The sequence below is a fragment of the Zerene cesonia genome, chromosome 17 (assembly GCF_012273895.1).
Source record: "Zerene cesonia ecotype Mississippi chromosome 17, Zerene_cesonia_1.1, whole genome shotgun sequence".
NCBI lineage: Eukaryota > Metazoa > Arthropoda > Insecta > Lepidoptera > Pieridae > Zerene > Zerene cesonia.
The window spans coordinates 7,713,783-7,734,499 of NC_052118.1; the positions used below are offsets into that span (position 1 = coordinate 7,713,783).

Genomic DNA, 20,717 nt, shown 5'->3' on the forward strand with positions numbered 1-20,717 from the left:
TGGTACCTTCCCCAGTGCGAGCTGACTCAATTTGTTCAGCGTGCGCTACTCCCACATTCAAAGGTGCATTGTTTCTTCTTTTCTAGATTATTGAAGGTACATACCAATACAGGAAAACTTAATCTTATATATTTTTATTACAACAGATTGCCAGCATGCAGAAATACCAACAAGATTCAAGAATCAAGCAATCGGCGATATGTAAGTAATACCGATTTATTAAATGCTCAATTCATTGCGTCGTCCCTTTCTTAATAATAATGCAAAATATGTGAAAGTTATATCTGTATGATATAATATACTCAATTACGCACGTGGAACCAAACTTTCGGAAACTTTACAATCAGGTTGTCCATACGCTTGAGATGAAGGAAAATTGCGGGAAATTGCGTGAAAAACAATGAACTCAATCAAATAAAACTATTTAGATATAAAAAATTTATATAATGTGTTTTTTACTTCTGATTACAGGAATAATTAATATTACACTTTGTTTTAACATAAAACCTTTTTAAAATATTTTTTATTGCGTCGCGTGAGTAATAAAATGATATAATTACTATCGATTCATGATATTATGTGTAAAAAATTCTAGAAAAATTCAGACAGATACTAGATATACAGATATACAGATACTAGAAAAATAGACATTTAAGACCAGTTTTCAGTAACATCATAAAAGCTGATAATTTCTATTTGTATTCCTGTTATGGACTGCTATGGACATACACAGTAAGAAAAATTCCCGGGATATGAAACTTGGGTCTGTGGTCGCGGTGTATTTGACACTTGTAAAAGTGTGAAAAATTGTGTCTCCAATTCCTTAGAGTATAAGGTTCATATTCATATATTTAGCACACATTAGTGATAGTGAGAATTATAAAATTATGTTTCCTAAGAAGCCAGATAGTGCCGATAGTTCTTGAAAGATTCCCAGATTCATTTTATAGATATGTTGTAGGTGCGAGTGCGATGCACAAATAAACCGCCAAATATCATTCAAAATTTCGCAAGTAAAATATTAAAATTTAAAACACAAAACTTCCAATATTTTGCAAAAAAATTATATGCTATAATGATCTCCTGTCCACATAGTGGTATATACAAGGAAACTTTCAGCTTTTGTTATTTGACGAAGGTCTGGCCGTCGCGGGCTCTTCCTAGCAAATATTTTTGTTACACAATATATACAATATATTATATAATATAGCCTGGTTGATAGTATGAATGGTTATGTGGACTGGACTGGTGTGACTGGTATAGGACTATAAAAGAGAAGTTGAGTTAAAGTCGGGGCTTCGTGACCAGATGACCGTGTAAGAAATAAATTGATTTTTAAATTGTCTCCATATTTTCCACATCACCATTGCTACTGCCAAGGAAAACGTTAGGAAACCAGCACGTCCAAGAATTAAAAGTTAGATGAGATATAATATTATATCAGTCACCCTACACTTGGTGCAGTGGAAATAAAAACAAGCCAACCTAAATGTGAGAAAACAATTAGACGTCTTTTTAGTAGTACCAAACACAAAAGCACAGTTAAGGCCTATATGTAATACGCCTGTAACGGTAAGCAAAGATCTATATCTTTATGACAAGGCTACCGTGTTTTATATAAAGGAACGAAACAACGATCACCACGTGCTACCAATTACGGTGCTGCGTCATCTACCTATGAAGAGATTGCGAAAAACGAAATGGGCCAAGTACAATTAAAGTTCACATTCCGATTCAATTTGAATAATATTGCGGAGGTGTGTAACAACTACATACCTAAATAGTATCACGTTTAAACAATTTTATTATTATATCACGAAGTTATGTGCGTGATAAATAACAAAACTGTTTCTTACATTTGACAAATTAAAAATTTTGTTATCTAGATGAGGGGATCCTTTGAAGAATATCTTTATGAGAGCTGCTTGAGATTTCAATACATTGTTGATGTACTTATCTCTCTGATGTATGTGACACTATTCACGGCATGTTAATTATAAAAAATATTTTGGGTAAATCAATCGTTGATATTATGAATGTTTTCTTAAAATGCATATATACCTGTTATATCATAAAGACAGTGAGCAATTAAAGTTTCCTATTGAGTTACCGACTTAGCGCGCAGTCTTTCTTTGACGTTTTTAAGTGTCAGACGCTTGTGCTAGTTGTGTGCTTGCAACCGCGAAAATTGTTTACAAATATGAAACAAAGTCGTGTTGGTTGTGTTAGTCAGAAAGTATAATTAACTACCTATCCAAGTTAGTTGCTGTGATATGGCGGGCATGTGTGAATTATTGTAGTTATTTTTTCATGTTACTGTGATAACGATAATTTTGTGTGTAAACAAATGTAAATTAATTATATGTAACGGTGAGTAATGTGAGGTGTTTCTTGTATTATCTTCTTATCACAATGTCGTGGAGTTAACGGAGTTTAATTGCATGAGAATTATTTACTTATTAGGGTTTTTTAAATTTAAACAGAACAATTATATATACCTATATATATATACCTACATATTTTAGCAAATAGGTTTTGAGTCATAGTTTTATTCCAGTAACTCTAATATTTATTTATGTACAGTTTCTTTGGCTTTTTTCAATATTGGTAAACTTTAATGAATTCATATATTTGAAACTTTTTAGTTTTTTTAAACAATAATTTGAGATCAATGGTAAATCTATGCTTTTATCGAAAATATTGAAGGAGTTTGTTTCAACTAATTATTCAGTGCGAAAAACCTGCAAACTTTTATAGTTACCATTGTTCCTTAGATGATGAATATTTACTGCGGTATTCCCCTATCCTCACAAAAATATCATAAACTATTAAATTTGCCAATAATATAAATTACAAAGTACCTACTTCAGTAATTCCCCGCATTCAAATATCAACACTGCGGTACTCTCCCACGCTGGCGTTATATATTTTGAGAAATCTTAGTTCCTGTTTTTATAAGACAAGTAATTAATTTTTTCCATATTATCTCTGTAATATTCTACACATTATATGTGTCCAAGAAATTTGAAACACCAAATTTGTTTTGAATTTAGGTACTAGTTATGTATTATACATGTAATAGGTAAATTAACAAACTTGATCCGATGAAGGAAATAACAATAATTATTTTGACATACTTGTACAATTAAAATTAGACAATTATAATGTTAACAAACAAATGTTATCAACTACATTTTGTGCAGAAAACCAACCAATTTAATGTTATCATTGAATATGTATATGACATAGTACCTACGTATAATTATTTTAATCCTTAATTTTATGTCCTTAAGTTGTTGTTAAGAGTCTTTATATAAATGGTTATCTAATATTATGTCACGATTAGACTGTTACTTGACGCTGGCAACAGAAAATTTCTGATTTCCTCATTCTTTATGTCACAGAGCAGTTTATCTCATATTGACTAACGGTATGAATGGAAGGAAGTGATTTTTAATCGGTGTGTTAATTTACTAATGTGTAGGCAATTAAAACGAGAAAAAGAGGCCGACGACGTGCTGCATTGTGGTTTAGAAAGATAGGTTAGTTATTTCTCAACAAAAACTTATAAAGGGTTACAAGTATTTGCAATAGGCACAATTTATGTTTCAATACATAAAATATTTAGCAACCGAAGCCGAACAAGTAGAATATTATATTTTGGCAGAGTTATCTGTTAGTTGCAACCTGCGGCTTTCCTCATTCGGCATTCGAAAACATTTTAACTAAGAATAAGAAACACAATGGAAACAGGAAAGAAGAAGACAGAGGTAGACAGTAATAGAAAAATACATAAGTAACAATAATATGAAGATAAGACATTACAAAGGACTTTAGGAAGAACGCGAATCTATTTTTATTTAAGGGAAAGAGAAAAAAATTAAAGAAAGAATTAAAGCATGTCTTAATTAAATATTATTTCATCAGATCATACTTTAGGTGATAGCAATAAAATTAAAACAAAATTGATTAAGAGTTTAAAAAAAAGATATTTATACGTCGATGACGGTTGGTTTATACTAATTAACTTTATTTAAATTATCTCGAATTTGTATATGATAGGCAATGGCTTCAAGAAGTTTCAAGGTTCTGGGTTCGCCGAAGATTTCCAACAAGTAAGTGTCCCTGAGTCCCTGCAGTGAGAAAATATATGCGCTGATGATGATGATCATGGACTTTACATAATAATGCATTGTAACTACACGTTGATTTCCCGTATATCAACACTAGTCCATTACTGCGCCTTACAAATCAGAAGAAAGTTAAATCAATGATTGAACTAACTAGTTTAATATTGTATGTTGGTCTATTATGACGACAGTACCAAATGCTTTAACTGGAACACAAAGGCAGCTTGCAAACTGCATACTAAAAGGCCAACCGGAGACATTCGAAAAGTTCGCTATTTGCTTCGTCCCCTTAATTCACATACGCGGGTAAATATTTTATTCGTTAATTCATTACCATTTAAATTATTACGATAAATAGTCACAGGTAATCGAATTACTTTCGTCTCAACAAAAACAAGACAATAATTTATATAGTAGCTCATCATATATAACAATTGACTAATTCATTCTTAAATCTAAATATATCTAATTCAGGGTCCTGTTCTGCTTTTGTTTTATTTTATACATTCGGCAAAAATTGTTGACAATCTTTCTAAACGAATCGCCTTGTTTTATTGAGTAAATTTTTTCTCGTTGTACGCGACCGGCATTCAAGAGAAAACGATAGATATTTCCTACGTTTGCCGAAAGTTTTATACGAAGGAAACATTTGACAACCGAGAACATTCAATTATTTATGCTCTCTATAGAATAAATATTTTTATAAATAAGATGCTACTATAATCTTGTAAAATGCATATTTTTTTTATTTTTATTTTTGTACACCAAATAATAAAAATTATTATTCTATTGTCAAAAAATGAATTAGAAAAAAATTTAAGCGTCAGAAAACTCTATTGATAATTTATATAGGATACAGGAACAAGCTGACATACGTTCAGCCAGTTAAAAATATGACAAAATAAGGAAGGAAATACTAAAAATAAAACACGAATGTACAGATTACGATTAACTATCGTTCCAGCTGTGGTTTCGCCCGCGTAATCAAAAGAAATAATCATGGGAAAGAGAGGAGCTACGGCGGTAAAAAATAGTCTATATAGATCTCTACCCTATCACAAATAATCAAACAAACACACTTTCGCATTTATAATATAAGTGAAGATACCTAATAGCCCTCATAAGAGTTCGTTTCGATCCCGTGACCCTGAAGTGGAAAAATATAAGGGCTGATGATGACTAAGAAAGATAAGTGTGTGAAATGTTGCTAAGATACCTTTATGGATACAAGCAATTCACTTTGAAGCAAATCACACATTAAATTACGGTACAAAATGGACATCGAATCCCAGACTCATAAGTGTGTTTATTATAAAAAAAAAACTATAAAAAATCTTTAACAATATATAGGTACATATAAATGGTCTCTCAAACCATAATAATACGATGTTAACCTCAACTCTTAAAATCAAGTAGTGATCACTAACAATGAACCGAATGACAAGCTTCAATAGATATTTTATCGTTTGATTTGATTAGTACTAGACATATACACTGTGAAGCTCCCTCAGAATTTCAAAGGCTTTACATTTCAACCTTGATGCAATAACTGGGGCACAGAAACAATAGCAGCTAATAAAACTGGCACTTTATTAACGTGTATTGTCTTTCTCCTGAGACAGACCTTTATTATAATATCTATATTTGTTAGCTAATTTTATATTGCCTAATCGCAAGATTGTTCATCATTATAACATCTATTATTACTGCGTAGGGTGGTTGTTTTGATAACGCTCGTTAAATTTTGTTACCGACACCTAAGCTATTTGTATGCTATTAGTATTTTAGATACATATTTTCATTTCAACATATATGATGTTAGTGTGTAGTATATAACACAATATAAATTAAGTTCTAAGCTTTCCCATATTATACAATACCGTATACCTTAATGGTTTTGTATTAAGATTTGGAAACGTTTGTGACGTTGTAGTTCATAGATTGAACAATTGAAACACTATTATATGCACTCATGATGCCTATGATAAATATTATTTATAGAAGTAACTTCACTACCCACAGATAATTGCGATGAAATATGCCTAAAACGAGTTCTTTTGCATGAATAACGTTCCGCACTACATATGATTGGTCATTACATAATTTTTGGAGCAAAGATGCGATCGATTAAACTCTATGATTGGGTTTTCGTACCAATTTCTCAAACTTCCAAATGTTTAATATATGTATGTAATTAGTTACAATTTTTATATGTACAGAAAAGTGAAAAAAAGGATTTTTTCAATTTTATGTGAGGAAACAATACGAAGAAACACTTTAAAGAAAACTTGTACATATTTATATAACTAGTATGAAAATGAACTCTTAGTGAATTTCGCATCACAGGAAATTAGATAAGAATGAAGTCGTTTAATAGATGCAGTAATTAGTACAGCAATTGGAGTTTCTTGAGGTCGTAACAAGGTTCACGATAACGGTATTAAGGATAAGCGAATGGTACTGTTTTCTTAGCGAAGGTTAAACTGCTTTTAATTGAAATTACAATTTGAATAATTTATACTTTATTAAATCAATACCGGACAATGCATATATGGTGGCTGAAATGCCCTTGATAATATTTTCTACTGACACGTGTTCAAAAGAACACATTTATTAAAATTGCGAGTTGGTACCCCAAAGACTTGAGGGTAATTAACACTGGAGACACTCATAGTAGAAGAGGTGGTTATTTTTTCTTATTTCTTCATTCACTAGTCGGTACTTATGATCAATAAGAGATAACGTTAGATTAATATAGGAAATCTGTTTAAATCTCTTCATAAAATTCGCGTGTTTTGAGTAAATAGACAAAACTCTGAACTTCCGAATAAGTCAGTTCTCCTATCAAATAACTATTTCAATCTAGTTAACGGAATTGTTCACAGAAGGGTCTGTCCAGTGAATTACTCTATTGGGCGACGTGCTGTCGTTTCAAATAACATTGTTCCCAAGTAATCAGATTATCCGAACTGATTTTATTTTAGTTCTCATCGACAGTACTTTCCCAGAATTGCTAATATTTATATTGTCGGCTAGCATTAGAAAGAAGACTACTATTCCAGTGGAATCAAATAAGAATTTGATACATAAGTGACTAATCCAGTTTTACGTCAATCCTCTCATGTCAAGTCTCGTTGTGGATTGATCCCAGTGCCGACTTCTCGTCACGCTACTGCTGATATGTTCAAAACATTGAGCTGACTATAACTAAGGAATGATATAAACATTTTGTTATTTATCTATGCTATTTAGTCGCTGTATATAATTTAGTTCTGATTATATGTAATGCCATATATATATTCGGATTATATAAAATATTTACCCTTTTATTTTGACCCAAAACAATCTCTAAATATTTAACAAAAGCAAAATGTATATTGTGATAAGTATAACGGAGAAGCTTTCGGATGTTGTTCAATAAACTTCTCTTTCCAAATATTTTAGTACGACCGACGAAATTTTGTCAAATTTAAGGTCTCCCCTGGGGTCGAAGCATTAGCTGTTATTACTTCGTTTCCGTTACAAATGGACCTCGGAGGGGCGGAAACGTTAAATATTAGAACTTTTTCTTTCAATTGTTATTTTTGTAACAAAATTTTTGTGTGTAATGCATACTTTATGAATAATGTCCAATAGAATAAAAGAAGAAGTTGAAGAAAAATACACAAATAAATTCTATTATATTCATATCTAACATTTACTTAAATTCAAAGTTGTGTATTCCCAAATAGTGCAATATGCGTGTATCTCATATATACAAATATTATAAAGAAGAAAGATTCGATTGTTTCTTTGCTTTGAATAGTCTCTCAAACTGCTGGACCAAGTTGGAACATTATTTTATCATAAGAAAGTTAATCTCCGAATAATATAGACTACATTCATTATATTTAAAAAAATATGTACATTTAATAAAAAATATATTTAATTCTGTCTCCCACATACTACCATACCACTACTAATGTTCGCCTGGGTCTACATGGATGTGTATCCAGGTGGACCCAGAAGACCGACTAGAAATAGAAACATGCCTCCCAGTCCAATCTGTCGTCAAGCCTTATCCTTCACTCTTTAAAAGCTGGTAACGCATTCGTAGAGGCAACTATCGAATGTTTATGGGTGATAGTCGCTTATCCCTAGACGAACTACCAGCTCGGTTGCTCGCTATGACATAAAAATGTATATTTACAAGACTTGTGCCTATTACCTAATTATAAAAAAAAAATTACTGAAAATTTTGGACAGGTTTATTAAAAGTTTCGTTTATTCAAAATTGAAGTTTTTAGAGTTAATATACATATAATCTCTTTTAAACAAACGCTATCATCTTCAAATCCACGTGTTACCAAATCGTTTATGTAATATGCAGTAAAAGATACGTTACGCTAAATAACGTGAGGTGTTTATTTATTCTTGTCACACGAGACGTGAGGAAAGTTAGCCTGCACTGTACTAGTGTATGTATATCGTTACAAAGTTCGAGCCAATCACCACGAGTAGTACATGGCTGCGGAACTAAGAATTACTGTCATGTATTTAGTTCTCATATCCTACTAAAAGGGTAATGGATTATGTAGGAAATACGGAAAGTTTGCAAGTCGCTTGTATCACACTGGGTTTGTAAGAGCTCTCCTTCTCATTACTCGTAGGCCGAACTTATTAAATTTTGATACTCACAATATACGAGTCTGTATATTTAAATTAATATAAAAATATTTTTTTATCTATAAAATGTAACGCAGGACGATAATAATAAGCACGTACAATGTTCATAAGCAAATGTTATTTGTAACAATGTAAAACGTATTATGTTTGCTAGACACCATTAGATAATTCTACATACTCTTAAAACTACTAATTGGATTTCCTTATTGAAATTATTTGTTAGATTTAGTTTGTAAATAGAATTTTAGTCAATTTCTTTCTTTCTACTCGTGTAAATCGTTACTCGCGCTTAGCATAGATATTCATTATAATTTTAATGTTTGGAAAACTTAAGTGGATTTTAGGTTTTGCCTTCTACCGTCGCCGTGCCGATTAAATTCCTGCTTAACCTTGGTACCGATACAAATATTCACATTATTTTTTCACTTAGTAAAAAGGTAGCGAGTATAATAATCACTTAAATTTCATTAAAAGAAATAACTACATTTCATAATCAATTTTACCTTCAATTATTTTTTTGGTTTTTATTAAATCTTTTTTTACAATTTTTTTTTGTTTATTTAAAAGAAAACTTTTTCATATTTCAATATTAATTTACATTTTATTTGCCAACTGTACTGCCCAAGTTACGTTGTAAGTCTTCGACAAGGCAGACGCTCACTGAATTGCGATGTTTGTGGTGAAATGGAGAATTTATTTGATAATGGAGTTTGGTTGGCTCATTTTAGCACATAAGCATTAGCATATTTGATCCTTTACATGTAGGTTTAAGTTTTTTTAATAATATATTTACATGCATGGTCTCTTGCTATCTTCGTTCCTCTTGAGACCTCACCTTTTCCTCACTCGTCCCAGTCCATTCCTTCTTTCCACTCGTTAATTCTTTCCTTTACCTTACCCCAAAAAAGCGGGCTGCTCATTCGCAGAGGCACTACCTTTGCGAATGTTCATGGGCGGTGGTGATCGTTTACCATCAGGCGAACCACCAGCTCAGTTGCCCGCTATGACATAAAAAAAGACTACGTCATTTCCTATGTTTGTAAGCATATAAATCCAGCTTGTGATGTATTGCAGATGATAAAGGTTCTATAATCACAAAATGCGTATAAAATACACATCAAGTTTTAGTAAAAATTACAATTTTCATACGTTACTAGTTAATAGTTAATGGGTGATCCATTTCTCCAGTACTTCATTCAGTAAGGTGACGTTGAACTGGAAACTGTGAATCACCCGAACTAATTAAACGAATCAAAATGAACCCGCTTATACCAGACACTGGCCGCCAATGCACGATTTATAAGGACTTGTGCTATTTGGCCACTTCCAAGTAACACTGGGATAGCGAGCAACCATCTATTTTATCTGTCTGTATATTTCGTACAGTGCCGCCGACTTATCTCTAAAATGAAGGACCTCGTGAAGTATATCAGCTCCTCAGAAAAGAGTCATCTGAAATGTTTTCTTTTATTTATCAGACAAAAAGGCGGCCAAAAAGAAATATTATGCCTAGGAAAATAAATCGGATCACTTGTTTCATCAAATATCAATCACCCCTGGACAAAATCTTTCTTTGATGTTGTTTAATCAAACGTTAACCAAAAATTCCCTAAAATGGGAATGAACGAAGTAAGTCAAAGACAGGAAATTGAAATAAGCGAGAGAATTTTATTATGGCTTGTGGCTTCACATCGGATATAGAAACTCAAATAATTTTCCTCTCAAGAATTAATTTTCAAGATAGGAATCTCATCAAAATAATTTGAGCTTATGAAGAGATCTTGATGGAAAAATTATGGTTCTGGTTTAATATTATTATATAAAAATATTCTACGACCTTGTAACGTTTTAGCAACCATTTAATTTCTAATAGAAAAGTAATTGTCATATTATATGAATCAAGAATAGCATATGGTAGTTTAGCAAAGCCATGTATGTGTATGGGGTGAATTAGTTATAAACTGCAACCTTTCACTATGATTCGTTAGCTTTTTTTCGTTAGACTAATTGTGACTGAAATAATGTTAAATTTAAATTCTATTATAGATTTATAAATACTTTTTTATACAATAATTATAATCGAACCAATTTTGGTACACGATCATTAGAAACTATTTCATATTTTCTCAGTTCCTTAATCTATCTATTGTTATCGATGTTTATCGGTTACCTTCGATATATGTGTCGATTATTATTCAATTTATTTATTATCTACACTAAAGATACTATTATCTTAATCTGCATTAATTTCGTCCGTAACTCAGTACGGTGGAAAATCGGCCATAGGCCGGTTTCGTATAAGTGTTATAAATATTTGTGGGGGTAAGCTTTTTCTGTTTCATGCTTAAGAAAGTGTAAGATATATAACATTATCGTTTAGAAATTAATTAAAAATCACAATAACGTATGTTAAACTTCTCAGACCGGCTAACAAGAAAATTTTAGTTTGTGTGTCTGGGCATAATCTGTTTTTTATTTGAAGTATCCTATATTAAAGTAAAGACTCAATCGTAATTAAAGTGAATAAATCATTTCATCATCATTCATTATAGAATTTCACTTGTTTTACTAAAGCAAGTTATGTATATTTCCAAAGAGAAAAATGATTTTAATCGAGAAAATCTTAGTGTAAGAATGATGTTAAATTATAAACGCCTAAAGTGAATTCCAAAGCAAATACGTCCGTTTAGGTATATTATGTTTATGTTAAAAGCTGATAAATACTTCACTTTAATTTTAGTACTGAATATACTGCTTCAATTTTATGTGACCTACATTTTATTACAAAAAGTATATACAATATAAAGATACGAAAAGAGTTAACTACACACTGAATTGCTCTTCTTTATGTAGTTATTAAGTTATATCCTAAACGAGTATTAAAATTTGATTTTAGTCTGGCCTTAATCAGGACATATAAAAATGTTGAGATATATATAGAATTCATAATAAAACTGAATAGTATTATGTTATTCAAATGTAAAATAAAGAGATCAAATTCTAGTCCACAAACGTTTACATTTTAAATCCATTTAATTAAACACAAAAAAATCCATTCAACAATTATAAATAATAAATTTCATAGACGCAATAGAGTGTTTATAACAGCATCATATCCAGGACAACGTTTATCACGAATAATAATTTTATGACAACAATTTTGTGTTTATCGCATTTAGATAATGAATAAAATATTTCATTTTAATCTCTACTGTTAGCTTATTGGAACTCGTATCAAGGTGCGATATATCTTATAGTTTTAACTGACCGTAAAAGTCATTAAAAAGTCTAAAACTTTTATGTAAGGTTATCATTCCCTTATTATTTTTTATAAGATTATCTACATTTATCTGAGAACAAGACAAGTTTCAATGCGGCTATAATTTTCGTACTTGTAATAAGATGATCAGTAAAAGAGATGTAAAATATATCTACCGTTAAGCATGAAACTGATACTGTCAATGTTTTGCTGTCGTCAGGAACTAATTTTAAAATTATCAGTTCCCGACGAGTTCAAAAATATTGTTTGTAAATCTTATTAATAAAAAATTAATGCATCAAGTGCACAAATATTTTATTTATAAGCTTATCGACGGCTAATAAATATCAATAGATAAAACAAGATAAAAAGAGCTGATAACTATATCATGATAATGTTTTATTAGTAAGATTATCATAGACTAGTAATCGGATACCGAATAGGTATCTACCTAGTTGGTCTAGTCGTTAGATAAACGACAATTGGAATTTGAGTAGTATGGCGTTAGATATTCTTATTCTATGATACTAGCTTTCCGCTCGCGCCTTCGCCCGTTTAGTCAAGAAAAAGATAGAGTTTTCCCCATATGGTTCTCGTTCCCGTGAGATTGCCGAAAAAAAATGTACTACCTACGTCAATTCACAGCAATCGAACTATTTCTGCACTAGATTTTATACAAATGGGTTCTGAAGTTTAGGGGTGGAGAAGATACGGAGAGAAAGAAAAAACTTTATGATAATAACTATACTTAAGCAGAAAAGATCAACCCTAATAATAGTTTTTATTTCTGTTTATACTTATATTTAATTCAAAATATTTCCTTCAATTCAATAACATACTTTTACTCAACAATAATTTAAAAAATTCCATGTAACAATTAATTAAATTGGAAGTTCTTAAATGAGTTTACAATTTCCGTCTGTGTAATTGTTTTTATGATGTGAATATTTTATGTTTTATTTTATTTTTTGTAAGTAATTACTAGTTAAAGATTTAATTCATTAATAGAAAGGGAAAAACGCGAATTATGACAAGTAAAAATAAATGAGCGCAAATTCTATCTTTGTCTAAATTTCCTGATGTGTTTGACGAAAAATGATTTGAAGTTGATAATAATAAAAGTCAAGATTCATAAGATCCAGAAAAACGGAAGAAAACTCTTAGCATCTTAACTGTATGATCCTTTGGCAGCATAAGTAAATATCTTGAAAAATAATAAATTATGTATACAATATGAGAGGACTTTACCAGCGTCTTATAAAATTGGATACTTATACACATTTACGTTATTTCACAAGTCGTAATAATAAATTTATTGATGCTTTACAACATATTTTTTTTTAAATTGGCTTAAATAAAAATGTACAGTACTCATAAATATACGTACGTGTATTGAATCGAAGCACGTATTTTTCTGCTAAAAATTAATAACTGAAAATAAGTACATATTGATGCAGTTGAATCTAATAGAAACGTTTTTAGTCTTGAATCAAATCACTTTTTTGCTCTCGAAATGAAATTTAATACTATAAAGTATGAATTATCTTTCACAACGTGGAACAAGGTAAAATGTGATTTAAGACAGATAAATTGTAAAAAAAAAACTAATTGATGCATGAAAAAGCGTTGAACGACACTTTCTTTTCTAGACATGACATTTTATACTTAATCTGTTATCTTTTATCCTTTGGAGGTGTAGCCTAACAAAAATTTAATTTTGAACCCTTTACGACCAGGGAATTCATTCGTCAGTGGCTTGCCCGCGCAAATGGTTTGTCAAAGACCAGGGAATAATCTCAGCACCTTTTATAACTTCACTGTCGCATAAGAATCAAGGATGCTGTGAAGACCTGATGCGGAAACAATTGAAGTTTTTTAAATAATTCTATTATTATTTAGTTTATTTGTCTAATGTTTGATATCCAAACTCAAAAATAGAAAATATATTCAAGCACTTATTGGATGGATTACATATTTTTTGTTAAATTTCCATTTTGTAACTTGTTTCAGGTGAAACGAAACCGACCAGATGGCTCAAGAGGGTTCCAGTATGGAGATGGGCACCAGTGACCAGGTATGTATAGAAATATTTTCTTTTATCAATTTATGATTATGTTTATGATGTGATAGTGTAACGATGTTTGAAACACGAAAGTTTGACGTAGTTTTATTAATTATATTATAGATACAATAAAGATGTATATAATATAGTACCGTAATAATCAATGATGATTTTTAGATACGGTATTTACTTCAAAGGCCATTGGGCATTTTGTTCTGACATCTGACTTGACTTTTTTTATTAGGCTTTCATGAACCGGCTCAAATGTTGACCCTAGATAAAGAATATGGTAGCTCGTTAAAGATGAAGATTATGAAGAAGGAGATGAATTTTTAAAATCTCTACAGTAAATTTTGATTTATTCGTTACATACAAAAATTAAAATATAATTTTATCTTTTCTCTTAATATAAGTGTAGACAGTTGATTTGTCTCGCTGCATTACAAGACAGTTTAGACATTTCCTTGTTTTAAAATTCACTCAATCATTCCCGTTTCCTTTGCACAAAGCCCTTTGTTAAATAATTATACAAATAAATTTGTTATCTATTATTAGTAAGACAAACCTAAGAAATAATTATTGTTAAATAAACAAAATATAAGAAAAACTTCACTAGAAGATTAAGTCAAGTGTTGATAACCCCGAGTTATATGATAAGATCGATTGACAGTACTAGAGAGTAGAAAAAAAGATACTTTACTAATACCAGTAGAGCAGTGAGCATTTATGATGATTTATTAGTAATTTTAAAAGGATACTCGTGAAAAGGTCAGTGATACAGTGTATGAAGTTTTCTTAATCAACAGATTTTTGGTTTATTTTCATTCATAATATCTAATCATAGTGAAGAGTTATGGTGACTTGACATATTTAATCGACTATCAAATAATATCATGCGGTTGTTTGTGTTAACTTTGTCAAGTTCTTGGGTTCAATTTTCTAAATATCAGATAGAAAATTTTAAATTAATGGAAGTTCTAAGTGTACATTAGAGGTTTACAAATTGGTTAGCAGGGCTTACCTACTTGGTAATATATTATCTATATTTTGGTAACTAAATATATTGACTATTTAAGTAAACGTAATGACTTAAAAAGTAAGTATATCAGTACATTAAATGAAATGCTATTCTATATTACTCTTACTGCTATAATAATAAAGTACGTATTTGATCAACTGTAACCAGTAAATAATAGTTTAATTGCCCGACAAATAATTGTTTAAATTTAAGAATATGCGAAACATAAATCTGTTTGTGTTTTGTACACAAGCTCTTCCCACATATGACTTTTATTATATATCTAAATCTTCATACATTTAACAGGTCCTGGTTGCCGCCAAGAAGTCGAAGAAGTTGATATACATCGTCGGATTCATAGCCATGCTCGCTGCAATAGCCGTGGTCGTGACTCTGGTGGTCGTGCTGTCTGGTAACGAGGGAGAAGCCGGCGTGGTCACCACGACCCCAGCCGGTCCCACGACGGTTACAACCACTACAACGACCACGACCACGACCTCGGCTCCAGAGCCCGCGCCCACCACAGTGCCGGAACCGACAACGATACCGCCGACCACGGAACCGCCTCCGCCAGAAATAACTTTGGACGATATTCTGAATGGAGAATTTAGTCCCGCCTCTTTCACAGGGACTTGGACCTCAGGTATATCTTATTTTCCTATCAGTTTGTTATGAATTCACGTATACGTTTATGTCAAAATTATACAATTATAAATGAAGTGCCACAGACTACAATGGAAATCAGTTTTTTGCCCCGACGAACAACGATGAGGTGTTATATATTTGACGTGGTTATGCGTCTGTGGCATTGTAGATTCCGAACGGTTGAACCGATTTTGATTTTTTATGTTGGAATAGTAAATTACTCGAAACCGTTCATTGCTACTTATGATCTATATCGTTCAAAGGTAGCCATTGCAAAGTGGGGCTTAAAGTTTATTTAATTGTACCTGTGACATTGGTTTTAACTTCCAACATTTATGTCCATGAGAATTTGTCTTCGACCGATACTTTATTTAGGTCGAGCATTCGAAGCATTCGAATTACTTTAGTTATATCTATTATTATATTAAGAATGACTAGAAGAAAACGACTTATCAGTAATAAGAAAAAAACTAACATATTGAAGAATTCACTTGCTACCGTTTTCAGATAAAGCTTAATTAGATAAAAATACGTAATAACTTATTAACAGTCAGATAAATAAGTTACTTAATTGTTTAAGCGCTATCTGCAAAACCGATTGTATCGTTAACCAATTTAGGTGTAGGTGTACATAGGCGTTTAGCTAAGGTCGAAAATATCTAAAAAAAATAATAACAATTATATATAGCCCAATTGGTGTGAGAACAAATATAAGGCAATAATTCGGAAATAATATAAAAAACCTTTAATTGTAAAATAAAATGTTTTGTATTTTAGTATTATAACATTTAGAAGACATTAGAAGACACACCAATCAGTACTACCAACAATAATAATTTTTGTTTGTATGTGTTTATTGTATGGTTGAGAAATAAACTAATAATTATAAACATACAATAATATATTTTACAGGAAACGAAATATTATTCCGCAATTCGGAAGGTCATCTAGTTGTGTACAACGTGGACGATGACAGCACAACTATCCTAGTCGCCAATTCGTCAGTGGTAAATATTTTATAGCCTTTATAAATGTATCCTATTAATATTTGGACCTCCCTGGTGCTAGTTCAGGGGGTTAAAGCCTAGTAAAAGAGTGAGGATATCGCACGCATGCATTTATAAACCAATGCCGGTAGCTCTTCAATATATAAAATAAAATAAGAATGAAACTCATTGGAAAAGGAACAGATATATTAAAAATAACAGGAAAAATACATGTCTCGTTTTCCCGCAAAACTAGAAGTCCTGCGGATTAAAGTTAAATCGCAAAATTGTAGGTAATTAAAAGATCGAAAGACAAGAGCTCTTGCTATGGACGCTTTTGAGTTAATTAAAAAAAAATATGTTGTTTATTCGTGCGCTATAATAAGTCTCATCTCATGTTATTATTCTTAAAGTTCCTGCAAAACTCATCAATCCTCAATGAGGTGTCTCCAGATGGTCGTTATGTGGCTCTCTCATTTAACGAAGAACCGGTAAGTTTAATTGCTTTCTTATTTGTAGCTTAAATGAAAATTACTCTAAAATATTAAAATATTAACGTTTAAATGAAATTTTTTATAAAGCTAAAATTATGGTACAATTTAACTTGATATTAAAAATCATACTAATGGATTAGAGATTTTAATGATGTTAGTTTTTTATTATTTTAATTTATATCTTGACTATCATTACATATTCCACTAAAAACTCGTAAAACTAAATGAAAGAAAATTACGTTTATGCAAAGGCTAATTTAAAATCTCAGACTAACAAAAAAATATATGAATGAATTATGCTTTTATTTCTAAAGAATTTCCAGTGCAAATAATCTATATAAATTTTTAGAATGATATTTAATGAGACATCGCCAGCTAAAAGCTCCATAAAGCGAAACGTGATCATAAATAATGTTCAATTTTCCACTAGATCCTCGCGAATCCCTTTTAATATTTTTGGCTCACATTTTCTCGACAATATTTCACAGTTTGTTAATGTTATTTATGTAAATATAAACAAAATTTGGGTAAAATTCACGATATATTTATCTGTCTGTGCACTATGGACTCGACTTTATGTGAAAGAGAGCTAAAGCGTATAAACTTCAGACAGAATAACTCATATGACTACGCGTAAGAGGGTTTATACGTGGTAACTATATACAGTATTATAATATACTATGTAATATAGTATTTTTAATATATACGGCTCGTATTTATAATATATCAGCATTTAAATATTAACAAGGTAACTAATCCTCCTAATTTTTTTGTACTCTTGTATTTTACAATACTTTTATACATATTATTGGCACCAGAAATTCATCAAATAATTTTATGAATTGAACAAAATTGATTTTGTATGTCAATTTATTTTAATAAGTTTACAGTTATTAATCAAATGCAAAATAAAAATAGAAAACAAATATATCAGTGACATTTACACAAAATACTAACTTAACACGTAAAACAATCTAAAAAATATCGTCGGATAGATTCTCAATCCCCGTCTCACAAGTACTATAAAATGTTTAAAACAATTAATTATACTTTTAATTAGTTAGATTTAGTTAAACGTCTGTCAATGATAGATTTACAGGCACAGTTTCCTCGCCCAATACGTAGTAATAGACACCCTTACGGGTAACATCTCATACATCGCACCACCGGGCCTCGATGTCAATGACGCTGCACTCCAAAACTTTAGATGGGGACCTTCCGGGTCTATCGCTTTTGTATACGAAAACGATATTTACTATCAATCCACATTATCAAGCGAGCCCGTGAGAATAACTACTAGTGGGCTAGATTATATCTATAATGGAGTTCCGGATTGGGTGTATGAAGGTAAGATATAGGCTTATAGAATTATTGCTAGAAGCTTATTTATATATGATATCTTTGTTGGTTTAAAAAGCAAATGTTTTTATAGATAATTCATGCTTGTTTACATTTTAATATGTTATTAAAACATCATGGAATCTAGTTTGTTTATTAAAGGTCAAGCTTCATTCACACGTAATTATTTCGCTGTTATATATGTATTGTTTGAAAATCAATAATATCAAATAAGCAATAAAATATAGTACTTTCTTGTGTTTGATTTTACGCGAGTATTATACATTTAGAAATTAAAGATTTTTTAACGGATTTTAATCGCGAAGCGTCGGGTTACTAATATAATGAATAAATCGCGTTTATAATCCGTTAAAAAGTCTTTAATTTCTAAAAGCAATAAAACATTAGTTTTTATTATCGTTATCAATTTTAGAGGAAGTATTTTCATCGAACAACGCACTCTGGTTTTCGAGTGACGGCAGGCGGCTAGCTTATGCCACGTTTGACGACACTAATGTAAGGATTATGAAGATCCCCACTTTCGGGATTCCCGGGAGAGTTGAATATCAGTACACTTACCACCGGGAGATACGGTACCCTAAGGTATGTTAAAGTATCACACTAATATCATCAATGTGAAAGTTTGTGTGTTTGGATGTTTGTCCGTCAATCATGCTGAAATTACTGAGCGATGAAATTTGGTATACACGATATAAGGTGACTTGGTTGATAGGATACTTTTTATCCCGATTAAAGGATCCCTTGGGATATAACTGTCATCTTGATATTCGGGCGAAGCCGGGACGGGGCGTCTAGTTTAAAATAAAAAGTGACATTGAAACAAGAGTAAAAACTTGCTAGTAATAAATATATTTTTTGCTTAAAATCTTATAAATATATCAATGTTGCACTCTGACAATTTAAAATCCATGAAACCATTTACTCGGCTAGAATATGGTATATAGGTGTATTAAAGAGATATCCATATAAGATCAAAAGTGTATATACACCATTTTGAATGTTATTAATAAAAAAATAAATTCAACACAAACACATGCTTTTCATTCTCCAGGAAAGAGTTTGAATAATACAGTTTTATTTAATAATAACAACTTGTTTAATAATACAGTTTTATTTAATATAAACTTTCAAACTTTCATATATCTCTTCCTACACAATGCATAATTGGTAGTCTGGAAGAGAACGCTACGTAGCGATAAGACCGAATTTTGTACATGTTTTTCTTTTATTGTTATATCTGTTATCCTCGATTTCTGTGTGTCCAATAAAGTATTAAAGAATTAAATAACACTAGCTGTGACCCGCGGTTGAAACCGCGTAAGTCCGTATCCCATAGGAATATCGGTATAAAAAGTGCCTATGTGTTATTTCAGTTGTCCAGCTATCTACGAAGCAAAATAGTATTATTATTCACCAATAGATGTCAGGAAAAAAAAACACGAATAAAACACGAATATGACATTTTCTTAAAAAGATTCCTAGCTAGATCGATTTTTGGCTCCCGAAACCCCCTATACAAAATTTCATGAAAATCGTTAGAGCCGATTCCGAGATTCCAATTCTTGTATATATATATATATATATATATATATATATATATATATATATATATATATATATATATATATATATATATATATATATATATATATATATATATATATATATATATATATATATATATATATATATATATATATATATATATACAAGAATTGCTCGTTTAAAGATATAAGATAGAACTACTAAAACTCCAATTCGGCTGCTATTAAATACGAAACTAATAAATTGCGTATTGTTCACCTCGTATCCAAATTTAAACTTGCCTTAAGCAGTTATAGTTTCGAACAAGATTTTAAACTTTAATTAAACCAGTAGCAGACTAACTTTGTGTTGATGCTTGTAATTAATACTAGCTGTAACCCGCGGCTTCGCATCATTATTGTAAATATTTCATTTTAAATTTTTTTAAAACAAATAAAAAGATACCCATCAATATCCGTTGCGTAGTTTTAAAGATTTAAGCATATACTTAGTCTGGCCATAAATACTGTTACACTTAATTATAAAAAAATATTACATTTGAATTTCGAATCTGT

General features: G+C 30.7%; 1 protein-coding gene across 1 annotated transcript in view; it reads left to right on the plus strand.

The window, feature by feature from the left end:
• Positions 1-2,112: 2,112 nt before the first annotated feature.
• The window catches only part of LOC119833596 (venom dipeptidyl peptidase 4-like), a 28,817-nt gene continuing 10,212 nt past the window's right edge, over positions 2,113-20,717 (plus strand). The window contains exons 1-7 of the mRNA XM_038357668.1: positions 2,113-2,370; positions 14,065-14,128; positions 15,441-15,777; positions 16,692-16,786; positions 17,179-17,256; positions 18,351-18,606; positions 19,031-19,200. Of these exons, the coding sequence (XP_038213596.1) occupies positions 14,084-14,128; positions 15,441-15,777; positions 16,692-16,786; positions 17,179-17,256; positions 18,351-18,606; positions 19,031-19,200 (981 nt within the window). The 5' untranslated portion in view covers positions 2,113-2,370; positions 14,065-14,083. The remainder of the gene's footprint in view (positions 2,371-14,064; positions 14,129-15,440; positions 15,778-16,691; positions 16,787-17,178; positions 17,257-18,350; positions 18,607-19,030; positions 19,201-20,717) is intronic.